General features: G+C 35.5%; 1 protein-coding gene across 1 annotated transcript in view; it reads right to left on the minus strand.

Annotated features, from left to right (window-relative positions):
- Positions 1–4,964: 4,964 nt before the first annotated feature.
- The window catches only part of LOC126282191 (synapsin), a 783,143-nt gene continuing 767,988 nt past the window's right edge, over positions 4,965–20,119 (minus strand). Inside the window, exon 9 of the mRNA XM_049981720.1 lies at positions 4,965–7,855. Coding sequence (XP_049837677.1) covers positions 7,689–7,855 — 167 coding nt within the window. The 3' untranslated portion in view covers positions 4,965–7,688. The remainder of the gene's footprint in view (positions 7,856–20,119) is intronic.

Consider the following 20,119-nt stretch of genomic DNA (forward strand, 5'->3'; position numbering starts at 1 on the left):
CAGCACCTTTCCTGGGCTCGTGACCATATTGGTTGGGCCCTAGATAACTGGAAAACAGTGACCTGCTCAAATAAGTCCTGATTTCATTTGGTAAGAGCTGATGATTGGGTTCATGTGTGGTGCAAACCACATGAAGCCATAGACCCTAGTTGTCAACATGTCACTGTATAAGCTGTTGGTGGCTCCATAAAGGTGTGGGCTGTGTTTAAATGGAATGGACTGGGTTCTGTGGTCCAACTGAACTCATCATTGACTGGAAACAGTTACGTTTGCCTACTTGGAGATTATTTGCAGCCATTCGTGGACTTCAGTTACGGATGGTGACGAGCCATGCCAGCAGCCCACAATTCTTCACAATTGGTTTGAAGAAAATTCTAGATAATTTGAATGAATGATTTGGCCAGTCAGATCATTCAACATGAATGCCATTGAACGTTTATAGGACATAGTCAAGATCAGTTAATGCACAAAATCCTGTGCTGACAACACTTTATCAGTTATGGGTGGCTGTCTGTAGAGGCAGGATGGCTCAGTATTTCTGCAGGGTACTTACACTGACTTGTTGAGTCCGTGCCATGTAGAGCTGCTGCACTACATCAGCTAAAAGAAGGTCCAACACAATGTTAGGAGGTATCCTATGACTTTTGTCACCTCAGCGTATTGTGGCTTGTGATGATGATCTCACAGATATGTACGCTCAGTATATCCAATGAAATCTACAAAAGCTTTTAAAACTTGTGCAGATATGAGGCAGCAGGTAGGGAATCAAATAAGATTATTATTCATTGCAATTGTGTGTGTGTGTTTTGTCCATGTTCATATAAATAATAATTTTTTTTCATAACAATTTCAGCTTTCTTCTATATTTAGTTGTAAACTTGCTGCAGCTGCTATATAATAATAACTTACCAAGTTCTGAGTTTCATATTATATATTCCATAACTTAGGATCTGCCTTTGCTTTGAGGAAGTGGGTTATAAAGTGAAAAACACTAATAATAAATAAATTTAAGAAAAGTCCTGGGACTGGTTTGATGCAGCTCCCCATGCTACTCTATCCTGCACAAGCTTCTTCATCTCCAAGTAACTACTGCAACCTACATCCTTCTGAATCTGCTTAGTGTATTTATCTCTTGGTCTCCCTCTACGATTTTTACCCTCCACGCTGCCCTCCAATACTAAACTGGTGATCCCTCGATGCCTCAGAACACAGTCCTACCATCTGATCCCTTCTTGTAGTCAAGTTGTGCTACAAATTGTTTGCTTAGAACTGGTTCTCCATCTGAGCTGTTGATACTCATACAGGTGGTTCTCTTTTCTCCAAAGATCTCTTTAATTTTCCTGTAGGCAACACGTCTATGTATAGTATTTAAGATCTTTGAGTCCAGATTACTTCCCAACAAATTGTTTCAGTCCATTTTTATTTACATTACATACATTTACATTTACATTAAGCTGTTGTGTTAAAGACAAGTACTTCAATTGTTAGCACATTTTCTTGACTAATGTGTAACATTTTGGTGCATTTTGTGTTGGAGACTGGTTTCCTGTAGTTCACAATGTGTTTCTATGGCTTAGTTCCTGTCTGGAAGAAAAGGGATATTTAATGTTTTTGTCATACCAGCTGTTAACACTCCAACTGATGATCATCATTATCATCATCCATTTGATAGCTACTATCCACTTAACTGCCAGTGCAGATAGCATAAATGGCTTGCAGAACAGGGGCTATTGATAGCTCATTCATCCAAGTGTTACTTGCTAGAGCTAAATCTGATTGTGTTACATGTTAACCTGGAGGATTATACTACTGAAGTACTGTTTCTAGCTTAGACAAATTTCAGTCTACTGAACTTAGTCATTATGGTCCTTTGAATTACTGCATTAATGGTTCTTTTACAGAATACTGGTTAACGTTATTAGCTGTTACACGCTGATACATAAACCATCTATATGAATCTGCTTTATAATGTAAATTTGCATTGTTGCTTCAGTATCTGAAGAAGTTTATTTGTTATAGGATTTTAATAACCATAAAAGTAATTAATCTACAGTGGCTAAGTATTAGTATTATTTTAGAAGTGAAAGAGTCTAATGTAAAATAATGTAATGAGCTAGTAAACTGAATGATCAGCCTGTGCTAAATTTTTGTGATACAGGAAGTTCTGGCAGAATGTATATTACATGTATATTATTAAGAAGTGAAGATAACAGTTCACTGGGGTGAAGGGCTGTGCCGAGTGAAGTGGGTAAGTGGAGAGAGGAATTGGGGGGGGGGGGGGGGGGGCAGTATACAGCATAGGAGTGTGAAAGGGAAGGCAGCAGGTGCATAGGATTGGAATGTGATATGCTGTCATTGATGAGCTAATGCAGATCATGATGATGAGGAGGAGTGGACTAGGAGAGGGTGACAGAACGGAGAAAGGGTGTGAATGTAGGATGAAGAAGTTAGGATCCTGGGACAGGGTGGAAGTTAGTGTCTGCAGGAGATTGGCAGAGATTGAGGACAGGAGGATTACAGGAACAATGGGTGTGTTTTAAGGGTAACTTCCATGGAAGAATCCAGATGGCACAGGTTGTGAATCTGCCATTGAAATTGAGCATGTGCTCAGCATTGTGCTCTGCCACTGGGTGTTCAATTGTCCTCTTGGCCACAATTTGGTGGTAGGTATCCATTTGGATGGACAGTTGGTTGGTGGTCATGCCCACGTGTAATACAGCACAGGAATTGCAGCAGAGTTGGTATATGACACAGGTGCTTTCACAGGTGGCCCTGTCCCCTGATGGGATAGGATAAGCCTGTGACAGGAATTGGACAGACCTTGCTCTCGGGTCTCACAGAGGGACATGACCCATATGGCAAGGAGTTGGGACTGGGCAGTCCATAGGGATGAACCAGGATATTGCACAGATTGGGTGGACGGCAAAGGTGAGGTTGGAAGGATTGTGGGTATGATATTCCTATTTCCGGGCATGGTGATAGCTGAAGTGTTTGTAGTGGGTATGGTTAATTTTGTCCAGTCTGGGATGGTATTAGGTCATGAGGGGATGCTCTTTTGCAACTTATTTTTGGGGGTGGAAGGAGGATTACAGATATGTGAGGAGGAAATGATACAGGAAGTCTGTCTGTGAACGAAGTCTGGGACATAGTGCCTCTCTGTTATGTCTTAATGAGATCTTCAGCATAATGGACAAGGGAATTATCATCATTGCAGATATGCTGTCCATGGGTGTCCATCATACACCATGTCATATTCCAACTCTGCTGCAATTTCCACACAGGATTATATGTGGGAATGACTGCTACCAAACTGTGGCCAAGAGCAGAATTGACCACCCAGTGGTTGAATGCGATACTGAGCACAATGTGCTCCATTTCAGTGGCTGGTTCACAATATGTGCCATCTGGATTCTTTGCCCCAGCACCGGCTTTTCTGAATGGCCTAGATGGGAGTTACCCTTTCAATACATTCTTTATTCCTGTAATCATCCTGGCCTCAGCTGTTGCTAACTCCCTACCCTTCACCCACTTCCAGCCTGCCTCAGGATGCTGTCTTCACCCATTCTGAACCCACACCCTCTTTCCCATAGTCTCCCCATGTTCTGTTTTGTAAGACTCTCTCAATCCAGTCATGACAGTCATTGTGTGCTGCACAAACTAACTGGTGCTGATGAATGGCATTTCTATCCCATGCACCTGCTGCCTCTCCCTCATACATTTGCATGACACACACCTGTTGCCTCCCTCAGGGTCATCATCTGTAAGATGTAACACCCAACATGTAAATCTTCAGCCATGCAAAGTTGATCCATACAGTGTGTATATTTCATCTATAATTTTTTATATTCAATTGCAAGAGCGTTGTCAATAACAGGTGCTGAATGTTCAGCAGATAATAGCCAAGATAATATAATCTTTTGAAAGTTAACCCGTTTACTTGGTTCCATATCGTTTTGCTTCTTAATATTCTGATATCTAAGTCCCAAGACTCCACAGAAAAAAATATATATCAAACCCAAAGTAAAACACATTTCTTGTTACACATTAACCTCAAAAAACATTTCCTATTAAGTTCTCAATTTTCGCTCTCTTACAGTTGTGTCAAATGCTGACCACGGGAACTAATTTTCATCAGAATGTCTTTGGATTGTTACTGTAGTTATAATAATCATTTACTTACAATATGCTGGATTTCTTCAAACTTTCCATGGTCTTTCCATGTTATGTAAGATGGCTTTCATTTCTCTGTAGATTTAAAAATATGTTGGGGTTATTCACTATAACACCACACACATTTCACCTCATTGAGTTTGAAGTGCTGGTCCTTCACTCTTTTATACTTCAAGTGGTCATTTCCAGATGAAATGAAAATCTTAACTTAGATATATACTATTCATTTGCAGGCTATAATTGTGTGTCATTCTGATTCAAAATTCCCATGTCCCAAATGAGCTACCAGTTATGGACAGTTCACTTAAGTAGTTGCAGGCAAATATATCGAACTGTGTTTGCATAGAAATTGCAGCACTACAGTGTCACACTGTTCTTTTGATACCTGGAGTCTACATTTTTTATGTATTCAGGAGCACTAAAGTATACCTATTTCTAACCATGTTATCTCCTGTGTGGAATAAACACAAAGCATTTATCTACTTACATTACTCCTCACACAATGTACAGTAGATAACAACCAAATAAGGTAATTTGGGATGATTAGGTTTGTGTTGCAGAGTTCATTCAATGGAGAAAGCAATATGTGGAGTGACTGTACAGTCTGTCCATACTAGTTTGTATCATAGGTCTTTTTCATACTATTAACTGAACAGAAAGACACAGAAGGCAATATTATGGTATCTCATGTGTAATATGAATTGTGTGAAAAGCATGGTGAGAATAATGATCTGTAATGTTCATTAGATGTCCTCTGAAAGATATCATGTTTTTAAGAACTGAAGTCCAGAGAATATTGTAAACACAGTCAAGTTTATTACCAATTTTGTGAAGCATTAACAGATTTTTATTGCACACAGAGTTAATTCTTATATTTGTTACATTGAGATGAATGGCAGAATTCATGCTTAAATTTTTATACTCAGGAGCTATAAGACATCTTTTTTGTAAGGAAAACAAATATGTGTAGTGACTGAATACTAGATCATTTAAATGTGTCACCTGATGAGTTCAAAATAAACAAATTTTATAAACATGTGTAACTGACAATAAATAGGTACTTGAGGGTAATCATAAATGTGATAGATTTTTTTTATAAGTTTCAGAAAATAGTAATTAAAAGTGAAATTACATAGTATCTCATTTCTCTCTAAAATTCAAAGTAGTACAATTTTAATTCAGTATGTTATAAATAAACTGTGTATAGCATGAGAACAACAACAAATTCATTAAACAAACTTTCAGTTATATGTCTCAGAACTTTGAGTCTTTCAGTGTTATTTACACAATATATTTAAAATTACCCAATACTATATTTTAAGTATTAGGTCCAGCATGATTCAACAAAAAATTAAATCTTTTTTCTAACATATTTCAAAACAACAGTTAGATACAAACAAAATCCCTGTTGCTGTTTGTATTAAAATAAGACAGCATGAATCCATATATTAGGAATTGTGATTTTTAAGCCTTAATTATGACTCACTACAAATAATAATATAACAACGTAAATCCACTGTACAATGTACCTTCATTATTTCACCATACAACAATGTCTTCAGTATGCTTATTTGTATTTAATAGAAACCTATTTTCATTTTTAACAAAGCCATTTATGCTACACAATGTTCCAAAATCCGAAGAATTATGATACACAGCTGCATCTGCATTATTTTTAAAAACCATTAGCAAATACTTTACTTACTTATTTATTCGATAAATTTTTATTTTTGTTTATTATGATATATTAATGATTAAATATAAGGCAGATTGTTATTGTTATTTCACTGAAAATCTTTTGGATAATTGTATTAAAGTGATATTAACTGAACACTGTAGTATGGTTATTGTGTTCCTGTATAACTGTTTACAGTAATTTTACATGTTAACCATATTTCCATTGTGTTCAACAGGAATTTGATGAAAATTTACTACATTATATTCTAAGAGCTCAAAAGAAGTAGTGGGCACTAACCTTTCTGAGAACATCTGGTTTAATCCACAAATTGTAAAGCATTATATACACACAGTATTTTCAGCATGTGCATTTATAACATGTAGTATATGTATTGCTATAATCTTGCTTCCTAACTACATTTCAAGTTTTTTTAATAACAGTATCAATGTTTACAGAAACACCCATGCAATAATGAAACACATTTCATCCATTGTAACATCATATGCAACAAAATAGATGCATTATAAGTACACTTACACATATTTGGAATTTTAACAGTACAACGATAAAAATAACAATTCACCCAAACCAATATTTTTGTGAATCACACACCACATATCCATTTGATCACTATACTAATTATTATAATATTATCATTTATCACAACATGGTTTGCACAACAACACAAGTACACTCATGGCAATTATTTATAACCTTGACACATTTCTACTTATTGCAACTGCCTACTTGAACAGATACACTAGTCATTTCTGCACTACTTCACACAGCAAATCTCTTCTTAAAAATAATAAAAGATATTGTTCATCAACAATCTCCTATCAGTATCAAAAGATTAACTAGGAGCATACTCTACCTACTTGAGAAGAACATAGTACCTAAAACGATGCCATATTTCAAAATAAATTATCTTTAAATGAATACCTTCATAACTAAGCCAACATATCTGTTAAAATATTTATGTATTTAAGCTTTTTTACAAATTAGTGTAGCTACCATTAGGGCATTTCAAAAGTTGTACAACTTTCTTCATTTTTTAAAACAACACATTATTTAGACTTTTTAAAAAATTTTCAACATGAATTATTCTGTAAAACTATTATAAAATGTTCTTGTATTCGATGACTCATTGAATGAAATTTAATATGCATTTAACAACTGTGAGCAGGTGGCATAAGCCAGCAAGTCTTTGAACAACGATTACTAGCTGTGCTTGTTCACATCACTGTGCAAACACATTGGTAATAAATGTATGGTTTTTCCAACTATGTATAGGCTGACTATGAGTAGATTCCAAATAGGAAAAAAATGGAAAAAAGAGAGACATGCTGACTTCAGTAAATTTGTGTTAGATCTCGAACTGGCATTTTTCCTGTTAGTGGTACTGCACCCTCTCTCTTGGGTTGGTCAATTGGAGTTACTAGGAGCACTCTAAAAATTATTTCAGTGTAATCTGAAATTATTTATCCTTCATACTTCATACAAAAAAATTATAAACATCATATTTAATGCATTAAAAAAATCATACAAGTTGCTGAGTATGCCTCTTAGTATGTGCAGAGATTAATCAAATCATAAATAATTTCAGTAATGAATTCAAATAAATACCATTTTTCTCATGTATTGTGAAATTTCATTGTCACTATACTCATGGAAAACAAAATTATTGGATCATAATCAATTCAACCAAAATGTCAAAATGAGAACATTTCATAAATTTATTTGTAATACTGCCACCAAACCATACTTTTCATTTCATGTCATTAGCAACCTTGCAACTGCACATCCATTCTCTATTCTACATAAATGATAGAAGCTATGTCTACATGTCACCAAATATTCCTGCAAATGTTTTCCTCAAGTTTTTCATTGTGTCTTCAGTATCCTCACCATTCTGTGTGGAACCCTGACGCCCAAAGACAGATCTAGAGGTGTCTTCCTGTCGTCGTCCAACACTTGGTGCACTGCTCACAGAACTCGACTGCGACGCTGTTAAACAGTGTGGGAAAGGTAATGGTTAATGAAACTCAGCGTATTAATATTGCATTTTATTTCTCATTGCTTATACAAAGAATTGTCTTGATACATATCTTCACAGCATAAATTCAGCATATGCAAAGCAAATTAATTTGCAAGCAGACTACTGTAGTTGAAATAATATATCAGTAAAGTAAGTTAACATTGTAGTGTCGAAAATGTTAAATTAAATAAGGCTTCAGTGTGCTAATTCTGACTTAGTTATTGATGGCAAATGAAGTTGTTCGTAACAGTAGCATTTGGAACTGCAACCAAATATGAGAAATTAAGTATGATAAGAGTATATAACAGTTTATTACGTTAGACATAATTAAACTCTTACAATATTTATATGTTAACATCAAACAAATTACAGAGTTATAATGCTCATATTTTCATTTATAATGAATATGTTAACAATAAGTAGGCTATATCATACATAAAAACATTAAAGCTCTTTATAATTGAAGTTGGTGTAGCTTTTTTCCTTGCACAAGGGAACATGTGGTCTATAAGAACTACATATTTGACTAAAAACTGTAATAGAACACTGAATTATCATTTTATCCACAAAATTGTATTTCTATAATTCATTGGAAGTGAGAATTAAACTTTTGTGTTCTATCAGTTAATGTGATGCATGGATGTGGATATGTTTATTAACTGACTGAAATAATGATGGGGCACATTAGCAAGCTAAAGTGTCATGAAAGCTACTAAACTTAATTCCTCTATAACAAGTTGCTTAGTTCTGAAATTTCATGATTGTTCTTATTGCAAAAACTTATTTGACCTGATAGTAGAAATCTGTATCACAAAATTTCTTAGTGCCTGAGATTAATAGATGCATGTTTCCTTTGGTTCCTTGTAATGTATGTTTTGATTTTTTTAAAAGTAACACACATGTTATGCAAGTGTATTGGGATGATCTTCCATGAAAAAATATTTGATGTGAGTTGTTTCAGAATAGATGAAATTTTTCTTATCATCAAAGGACTAAACTATCATTAGAAAATGGGGGAAGGGGGGATAATTTTAATAAATTTGTGTGAAACAATAAAATAATGATAAGAGGACATCTAGATATGATCAAGAAGTGATACATAAATGGAGCATACACAAAGGGAGAGTACATAGTTTAGAAAGGGAGGACTAAGTGTTACAGAAACTTGAGCAAGCAGAAACACTTAAGATTAGGGAAAGGTACAGAATACCAACAAAAAATGTAAAAGCTAAAATAAACCATTATTAACTGCATCAGATAACACATCACAAGCAAAAGTACCTGCAAATTAGCTGCTAGTGGTAAAGCTTGTCATTAAAGAGGTGAACACAGAAAAGCAGACAAAGAACCAAGAGAAATTAGGGGTCGAGGGGGGATTTTCAGGAGAAGCATCAAACTGGAGGAGAGGAAGGGGAGTGGAGAAACTCTTCTTGTAATCTGAGTGAATAACATAACAGAAGCATGTATTGACAGCCTCTCATTGTCAGCAAAGTTTCAGCACTCTGTAGCTGCAGAGGAAGTTCTGAATAACATTTGTGGTAAAAGGAATTTACAGTACACTCGTTCTCTGTTTTGGTATATACATTACAGACTATTGAGATTACCTGTGATGTGTTAAATCAAACAGCAATAACTATGGGTTTATGTTCTACAGATTCATCAATCAAAATAATATTTCCACTGAATTAAAAGGTAACTATGGCCATCCTGGCAGTGACAAATTAATTCCTACGCAAATGTTTTACAAAATCTGTTTGTACTGACTTTTACATAGTAGTGCACTTGAAAAATAATAGAATCATCAGTGAAATGTATTAATGAGTAGAAAAAAATTTCTATATTCCCAGTGACAACAAAAGAAAAGAGGTTATTTGGAAATTCTTAAAAAGCAGTCTCATAGCTTGAGTATCAGGTTAATGCAAAAATCCCTCAAGTGCCAGTTGGACATCAAAAGTGAGATTTTCTGAAGTAGTGAAAACACCATTTAGTGTATGTGGAATTCAGTGGTGTAATGTATTGCTTATTAAAAATTAAAATAGTTGCTTAGCATTAATGTTTAAAAAGAGGTTGATACATGTGATACAACAGTCAAATCAAGTATCATTGTATCACAAAGTCATGCAAACTGTCACTCCTAATTAGCATGTATATATCTGTCTTCAAACTAAATAATTACGAGAGTTGTTAATATTATATTCTTTCTTTTATTAGTCCTATGCTACAAGCCCATTAAAGCCGGAGCAAGGAAGGCTTGAACATGTGTATTTTGTCTTTTTGATGCTGTCTGTATTTAAATAGTTATCTACTTACTTTCCTGATAGCTTAAAGTTTGTATAAGAGTTACATGTCCTGTTACATGCCCTGCAAGGGTAGTGGGGGAAAAAGTAATGTGAATGTAGTTCACTCTAGCTTCATTCAGAAACGGAATATAGAGAGGTAAATGTTAAAAATAATAGCCATATTGAAAAACACACTCTACTTGCTTAAAGACTTGCAGATAAGAAGAATAAGCAATGTTTCAATGAAGAAGACAGGGAAAATTGGCAAGTTCTTTCACAGTGGACATTGTAAAACAAGATTTATGGTATTCATTAAGTAGTAGTTGTTGTATATGGAAGAGAAAAGGGTGAGGGTGACAGGGAGCGATATGGAAGAAGGGTGGAATATAGGTACGAGTTTTGGGTTGGGCTTGAGTGATGTGGCAAATGACAAGTAGAAAAGTGAGGGCAGGTTTTAGGGAGTAAGAAGGGGATCCTTAGAGATTTATGATATGGTGTTCCATGAACAGTGTGTGAGCGTGGGTAACAGTGTCTACCAATGTAGCTCAGCATAGCTGACACTTGGTGGAGGGGGATCGAAATGATACATGTATTCAAGCAGCTGCCGAAGTCATTAGTAATGTGTTATGGAGGATGTATAGCAAGTGGGTAATGGAGTATACAGTTAGTTACTGTGTGACAGTGGTCATTTAAATAAGTAGACAGGTGGTTAATTCTCATTCCCGTATAGAATCCTTCATGGTAACTGTAACACGCTGGTGCATAACATGGTTGCTTATACATAGGCTCCTCCTTTTATTGGATAGGAAATGTCTGAGTGGACTGCATCAAGAGGTGGTGCATTGTTGTATGGGAAAGGTATGGTACCTATATCATTCACAGGGATTGCCTGGTGGGGTGCATGATTGGTATTTGGCAGGTCTGTGATACTGTGTATGTTGGGACAGTGCCAAAAAACTACTGTGTGATGAGGATAGGATTCCAAACAGGATATCCCTCAGCAGAGTACAAAGTGAAGGAATTCCCTGTACCTAGGAAACAAAATAACACATAAAGGATGAGGTAAGGAACACATAAGAAATAGATTAGCACAGATAAAGGTAACATACATTACTGGAAGAAGTCACCTATGTCTAAAACAGACATTTATTTGAGAATGAAATTTCAGAGAATACATATCTAGAGCACATCATTGTACTGATGTGAAATCATGGACTGTCAGAAAACACGAGTATATACATATATTTTCCAAGACTTACCAAGCAGGAAAGCATCAGTAGACAGGCACAATAAAATAACACACAAACACACACACAAAATTTCTAGCTTTCGCAACCAACGGTTACTTCTTCAGGAAAGAGGGCAGGAGAGGGAAAGACGAAAGGATGTGGGTTTTAAGGGAGAGGGTAAGGAGTCATTCCAATCCCGGGAGCGGAAACACTTACCTTAGGGGGAAAAAAGGGCGTGCGCGCACGCACACACACACACACACACACACACATACACACACACACACACACACACACACATATCCATCCATACATATATGGGTATCCATACATATATGGGTATATGCATGGATGGATATGTGTGTGTGTGTGTGTGTGTGTGTGTGTGTGTGTGTGTGTGTGCGCGCGCGCACGCGCAAGTATATACACCTATCCTTTTTTCCCCCTAAGGTAAGTCTTTCCGCTCCCGGTATTAGAATGACTCCTTACCCTCTCTCTTACAGCCCACATCCTTTTGTCTTTCCCTCTCCTTCCCTCTTTCCTGAAGTGGCAACCGTTGGTTGCGAAGGCAAGAAATTCTGTGTGTGTGTTTATTTGTTTTATTTATTGTGCCTGTCTACCAGCACTTTCCCGCTTGGTAAGTCTTGGAATATTTGTTTTTAATATATTTTTCCCATGTGGAAGTTTCTTTCTATTATATGGGTAGACCTACAGAAGCATGTTGGAATTAAGTAGATTGAAAGTTTAATAGGGGAAGACAGAAACTGGAATATGTACAACAAATAAATGAATATGTAGGACTAAGTGCTACCCTGAGTTAAAGAGACTCGTACAGGAGAGGAATGTCTGAAGACTGGTGATTCCAAAAGAAAGATAGAAAGAAACCCTATCTCTGGGTATAGAGAGGGTTAGTTAAAGCCCCAATAAAGGATGTAGTTGTATTTTTTAAGGCCTAGGTATCTCCCCGTCCTTACCTTGTTGCATACAACTTAACTCTTTGACTGCTGTTGACGAGTTAACTCATCATGCTCCACTGCTTCTGAGATGTTGTTGATGAGTTTAATCACTGCCTGTGGGTTTTCCTTGAGCACTCTTGATGAGTTAACATCCTTGCTGACCTGAATGCTAATGATGAGTATAGCTGCACCATCACTCAGGTACCTGGATGCTGCTAGGAGTTTAAATGCACAACAGATTTTCCACCCCACATCTTAGTTCCGGATGCTGGTTTGTGTCTGGGTATTTTGTCTGTTTTGATGTCATTTTGCTGGTATTTGACTTCACTTTATGTCTTGATTAGCATCATAAATTTTTAATCAGCTGTTCTACTGAGTAAGAGATCATGAAGATATGAAGAGCAATGATGAGGAGGAATTATTCAATGCTGACATAAGCAATAACTCCACCAAAACTTCTGAAAGCAATAGTCTTAAGCTGACTATGTCAGCAAGTGTAACACTATAGACATTTGGCTTAACAAGGGATGTAATTGACAGCTCATCTGAACTGAAAAATCTGGAAGTGGTTGTGAGATGTTCATGAAGAAAGTGTGGTTTTGACAAATTTTGTTGGAAAGAAGAGGTTTTTCATCCACTTGATCACTCGTTTGATGATTCACCTGTGGGAAACAACTATCAACTAGGGAATGATCCAAGCATTCTGTCATTTTTCATGTTATTTTTGATAGAATATGCTGTACTGACACATACGCAGATGGGAGATCTATTTCATTTCTGAACTACACAAAAATAAAAATACAGCATACACTGCTTCAGATACACAAAAATAATAAATAAATATCTATTTATGATATTGAAGCACTCAAATCAATGAAAATATTATTACACCTTGATTTCCATTGTCCAGAAGATTTTATTGCAAATTTGGTCACAGAATGTACTATTTTTGTACATTTCCATAAACTGTTCTGGCTCATACACTTCTTGTCCTTTATGGCTGTCTACGAATGAATTGTTGTCCCAGAAAACACACAGAAAAGGATGAAAATTTTGGATTATGTACTTCTGATTTCGAAGAGTTACATTGAAGTTATGAAATATTACTAACTGCCTGACAAGGAACTACACTGTTCAGGTCCAATAAAAGGAAGTTACCAGAAATTTAAGAAACACATTGCCAAATTTCCTAGCAGGATGAGAGCTGTTCCTTGGACGTACTATATACATATTGTACTTATTGCAGACAGGCATTCTGTCCTCCTCCAGTGACTAAGCACTCACTTAGTTCAACAGAAAATTATTGATTAAAGTGATAAATGAGTATCATGATACAATAACAGTATTTAATGTTCTTCACAACAAATACTGACACATGAGACTGATGTCACAGTTCACAACAAATACTGACACATGAGACTGATGTCACAGATTATCAGAATATTTCATTCACAGTATGAAATAACAGGATGCTTTTGATTACAAATATACCATAAAGGGAAATTGTATCATTGATAGCCTTTTCCCGCTCTTGTGGAACATAAAAGTACAATCTGCACATGAACATAAAGTAAGCAATAGTGTGTTATCTAAATATTTGCTTAACAGAGACCAAATTTGTTTGTTTGTTTGCTTAGTAGAGTGGAGAATATGTCCATTATAGTGGGTATTATTGACTTGTAATTTTGAAGGAACACTGAACTGCCAATGAATATTGAAAGAGACACAGAACTATTGGAATGTGTTACCAAAATTGTATTAGAAGCTATTGAAGGGAAAGTCATCTTGAAATCTCTGTGGATTTGTTACAACCATTAATTCACAGACATTCCTCAAAGTAAGAAACTAATTCTTACACCAACAATAATGGTCTCTCACCAGTGACAATTTTTGAATGAAGAAAGGGACATTGCAGATAGCATTCCAGAAATGTTAAGCACAGGGTGAAGCAGGCTCCTCAGTTAACCCCATCCCATGTAGAAGTCCAGATGCAGGCTACTAAGTGTAGGTAGAGAGACACATTAGATGATAATGATGCAGTTCTCACCTCAGCATGTTGCGAGCACATTTGCAGCAGCCAGAAGGTTAACCCCTTCTAGTTTCTACATACCTCTTCTCTCCTCTCACTTTTATCATTCATAAATAAGTGCAGCTGTAGCTGTTGGATAGTGCATTTGCAGTCTGTGTGTGAGAGAGTGCATACTTGGATTGAAGTAAGAGTGTAAGCAAGTGATGCTTCTGTACTGGTATGTTTGTCTAAGTTTAACCCACCAGTTATATGTAGCTAACTAATCTTTCAAAAACAAGGATTCCAAGACTTACCAAGCGGGAAAGCGCCGGCAGACAGGCACAATGAACAAAATACACAAACACACACACAGAATTACTAGCTTTCGCAACCGATGGTTGCTTCTTCAGGAAGGAGAGGGAAAGACGAAAGGATGTGGGTTTTAAGGGAGAGGGTAAGGAGTCATTCCAATCCCGGGAGTGGAAAGACTTCCCTTAGGGGGAAAAAAAGGACAGGTGTACACTCGCACACACACACACACACAAACACATATCCATCCGCACATACACAGACACAAGCAGACATATTTAAAGGCAGAGTCTGCTTTTGTCTGTATATGTGTGGATGGATACGTGTTTGCGTGTGTGTGTGCGCGAGTGTACACCTGTCCTTTTTTTCCCCCTAAGGGAAGTCTTTCCACTCCCGGGATTGGAATGACTCCTTACGCTCTCCCTTAAAACCCACATCCTTTCATCTTTCCCTCTCCTTCTTGAAGAAGCAACCATCGGTTGCGAAAGCTAGTAATTCTGTGTGTGTGTTTGTGTATTTTGTTCATTGTGCCTGTCTGCCGGCGCTTTCCCACTTGGTAAGTCTTGGAATCTTTGTTTTTAATATATTTTTCCCATGTGGAAGTTTCTAACTAATCTTTCCTTATTTTTGTTTGTCATTTCCCTTCTGGAATTAATGTTATTTTAATAATCGTGTGCTTCTTATTTGATGGGAACCATGCCAGTTAAACAGGAAGAAAAATCATCTTAGCAAGCCCAGCAGAGAGACACCATTGAGAAGAGGGAGGTATCTAAGGTGATATTTTGCCAGTCTCTTATTTCTGGAATCATCTTAAGTTGTCAATTCTGAGAGAAAACTCAGGTTTTCAACTAACACCACTGCCATTTTTATCAGATAGGTAGAACTGCCAATGTTACAGTATTGTCCTTTTTATTTTAACACAGGCTAAAAATATCATTTGAGCTTTTTTTTTAATGAAAACAGAAGTTCCAAGGGTTCGTGAAACAGGCTTAATTATAAGGGTGTTACTATCATACAGTCAATTAGGCAAATTAATAGAATTAATAAGTACCAACTGCACACTGTACATGCAAACTTCAGACTTCTTTAGAAATACAGAATATTTTTGCACGTGTTTGGATGCACATTACTTTTGACAGGTAGTTTTTTGTCTCCTGGCAGTAATGGCACAGGTAGCATTGACAAATTTCAGCTTTTGTAATAATTTATGCTATATGTTAAGATCATGAGTATCACTCTCTTTTCAATTAATGTCAGATATCTGCCAATGCATTGCAGTCAGTAACAGATAGCTGAGACTAATTGCTGATGTCAAACATCTCCTGCTGACAATCTTTTTTTTTTTTTTTTTTTTTTTTAAAAAAAAAAAAGAGCAAATACAACTAAGATGATAATTTGATGGATGTTTACAGAAATGTATTGATGTAGTTTCCCAATTGTAATACATATATGTTAGCTAAAGTCCATGGAATGAGGTTTTGCATATGTGCCTCTGAATGTGTGTGTGTGTGTGTGTGTGTGGTGTGCATGCAGATATGTATGTATGTGTAGTGTTTTGCACATAAATGTAAGTACTGAGTAAATGCCGTAAACAGTTCATTTGTAATTTGTAACACCACTAGCTGTGGTAATGCACTTAATGGTCATTATTTTGTTAAAAATTCATTACAGTTACCTGAGTAACCTGTTTTTTTGTTATTTGTTTTGTTATGGTTTTAATTTAAAAGCACCACATATTAAGCGATTAGCTATTACATTCTTTTTAGTGTTTGAAAATTGAAATCTTCATTTCTTAGTAATGGAGGTTTCCCATTGTCATTAAATGAAATGTTGAGCAGATCATAGCATTTTTTTATGTTAGTGGAAAAGAACTACACCAACTGACATGAAACCTAATATTCATATTCTCATGGGAAGACACACATCAAAAACAACATTCAAAAGATATGTTTCATAGAGTTTTGTACTTTCAGATGAGCAGCAAGGGCAGTGTTTAGTTTGAGCCATATCAGGAGTATCTACTGAACACATTATACATTATGTTAGTATTTACTGGAAAAGCAACACAGCCTATTTCTGTGGTGACACTTGTATATTTTTCTTCTACACAGCAAAAGGGTATGTCAGTATAAAACATCAGTAGAAAAGAAATCTATGTTGCAAATATTTTACTAGGTCACATACTTAGACAGTAAGTGAAATTAAATGAGTGATCAGTGCCATTAACTGCTTCAAAATGGCATTCAGTCATAACCCGAAATCTCAATGCATTGTTTATTGTCTTGAAGTGATCATTTGCTGTCCTCATTTCTGAAATTTTGCTTATTAATGTAGTATGCCTGTTATGTGGCTAACAGTTGTTACTTACTATGTAATTCTGTAGCATCAATCAGTCACAGACCTATAATTCTAATGAAAAATATTTTTGGGTTCAGCAGCTCAGAAATTTTGAAGTATTCTCAATATTCATCTTGTATACATGATTTAAGAGCAAGCCACTTACATGTGCCAACAGTCTCCTGCCACCAATGAAGCAGCAATTATAGCTTTTTAGAAATGGTTAATTGGCATTGTTTGCATGCTGCTGTTTTTATTCAACTCTGTTTAGAGCACTTGAGTGTGATAGTGATGTTTTTCTTAGTTCACTGCACACACTTTTCTTTACTTTTGTTTTACACTGTTACTGCCAACAGAATTTGTTCTAGTAAGGTGTTTTCTTTCTTTACCATTCATTCATTTACTTTTTCTTATGAAAATCCACTGTTATCTCACATTGCATTGCCCACATTGTGTTATTTGTACTTTTAGTGAGAGAGAGTTATGGGGAACTGGAATGAAAAGTGACTTGATAATACATACATCCAGAGCCACAAAAGAATTAGAAACATAAGTTTCTGTTATCTCACAAGGACAGGCCAGACCCTGTGACCAACTGATTTCAACTAGCATTAGATTACCAGCTGAGGATCATTTGAGAAGGAAAGCTCTTTTGCCAAGTGAGCAGTAATAAAGCAAGTTATGTTATGTAAATCTGACCCACATCTACTACTTGACCTCTATCTCAGTTGGCATAGGGCTTTCCTCATTAAGTAAACTGGCAGTAGATAAAAATCACTAATTCTTTGATTTCTTGGAAACCATTACATTGTGGCATGATAAGTATCAATAAAAGTCCCTATTTTTTAGAGTTATATTGATTCCACCTTATCTGAAACGGATCCTGCTACCTGGCCTAGACCCTTTTGTTGTAGCTATTTGCTGGTGGCCTCCAACTAGTACATCAGAGTTCACCAAAATTGATAGATCTCTGGCCCCTCTCCGCCAGAAAAAAATCACTAAAAGGCTTTTGATTAATATGGATCTACGTGTTTATGCATAAAAGCAGCACATAATAAAGTGAGTTATTTTATGTGAATCTGACATGTTTCTACCAGTCTTTATGCATCTTTTACTGCCAGCTAACACCCTTAAAACAATTCATTGAGATTTCACCTTAACATAATACCGTCACGACAACTTTGATAATTGTTGTTGACATTCAACTAACATGTACATTTGGAAGAACTGTAACTCTGAATCTGTGAAGAATATGAAGGAAACCTATGTTTCTGTTAAAGGTACCAAATTATATGAGTACAAAAATAAAATTAGGCCAACATAGTTGATTCCTTTCTCAAATAATATCTATATAATTTATAGTAATTCTATACTTAACACATCCCTTCTGTCTTTAATTCTGTGGAATGAAAGACTTGAGTACAAATAATTGACAGTTTTAAAATAAGATCACATTTATGTTGTAAACAAATAGTTTGTGAGGCCATAACAATCAACCAGGTTTAAAGGCCATTTAACACTTAACTACAGTATATAGTTTTATATTAAATTGTTAATATGTAAATATTGACATTATAATACTTGAAAATGTGCAAAATAATTATTTTAGCTTAAACTCTACACCTATATTTTAGTTGTCAGATATTAATTCAGACAGAAGTGTAAACATTGCTAGTGCTCTTAAACATAAACAAAATGCTTGAGAATAGACAGTAAATTTTGTACAAAAACAATGAAATTAGACATTACTGAGGACATAAGCTGTTTTTTTCAGCCTTTACTCTCCTCATTTAGCATGTAGTTGAAAAATTGACATAATACTTTCTCTGTTCAGACATAAACCAGGAGTTTTTCAGTCTTAGAACACCAGAATTTAATATACCTACATAGAGACACAAACACAAGCTTAGTAAGATCTCTAGAACACATGTAGTTGTGATTTGATAAAAAGGTAGACTCCCTGATCTATGACATATTTATTGTCAATTTGATTAATTTTATGAGTGTAACAAAAAGCCACAACTGTAACACACAAATCATTCTTCTCAATAAAAATCCTTGTGCATGAAAGACATCAGAATTACATTACAAACCAGGTGCTAAAATAGTCCTACTATCTGTAGGGAATGATGTAAATCTGGATATCATGCTAGTCTCAAAATTTCAGTGTTGGAGAGGAGGAGTAGTATATTTCATAGCAGCATCCCATGTTCTTAACGAAATGGCAAATTGCTTATGTGTCAGTATTGTCTTGCCTTACAGTGCTCCAACACATATCACTGGACTTAATATTACATGATTTACCACTTGTAACTTACTCACCACACAACCAGAATTTGATTTCACATTAAAGAGACTGTTGTTAAAGTTTACTTTGAGAAATATTAAAAATTACAGGAAATACCTATCAATCTTAACATCAGTGAATTTGTCTTTTACAGCACTGTGATCGAAGGAAATACTGGATTCACTTTTGCTTAACAAATAAAAGAACATATTTTAGCGTTAACAGTTTGGAACTACAGTATCATTCTCACTTATGTGGCTCAGGAGCCATCTGAATGTCTATTTTTGAAGAGTAACATAAAATTTTGGATTCAGGTACATCAGATACAAGTGACTTGGGCCATTTTTATGTGTGTCATATCTCTGATCAGCAGAGAAAAAAATGAACTTTATGTGGCAAAAACACTTAAATCTAATATCTTTGTAACACTCCATGCAAAACCACAATTTCTTATAAATTTTTCCTGGGTAAACATCATTACTTAATCATATCCAAAACTCATAATAGATTTTTTTCTATTTCAGACTGAATAGTATGCAACAATTTGTGTATCAGCCACTGAGTCATCTGGCATTGATTGATAAACAATAGTGTTTATTTAGTTCTCAGAAATGAAAAATCTACATCTATTGAAAAAATATAGTGTTAACAGTAGTATGCAGATCTAAAACGTGTTCATTTTTTTTTCTCTCATATTTAGCTTCTCTTTACATACCTAATTTAAAACATGTCTGCAGAAATTTGTGTTTATGTCAGTAGCTAAGTACCACAATGAATTTGCTTCATACACATTTTAAGTTACTACTAGTGAAATGTAAATCTTGCAAT

The sequence above is a fragment of the Schistocerca gregaria genome, chromosome 7 (assembly GCF_023897955.1).
Source record: "Schistocerca gregaria isolate iqSchGreg1 chromosome 7, iqSchGreg1.2, whole genome shotgun sequence".
Classification (NCBI taxonomy): domain Eukaryota; kingdom Metazoa; phylum Arthropoda; class Insecta; order Orthoptera; family Acrididae; genus Schistocerca; species Schistocerca gregaria.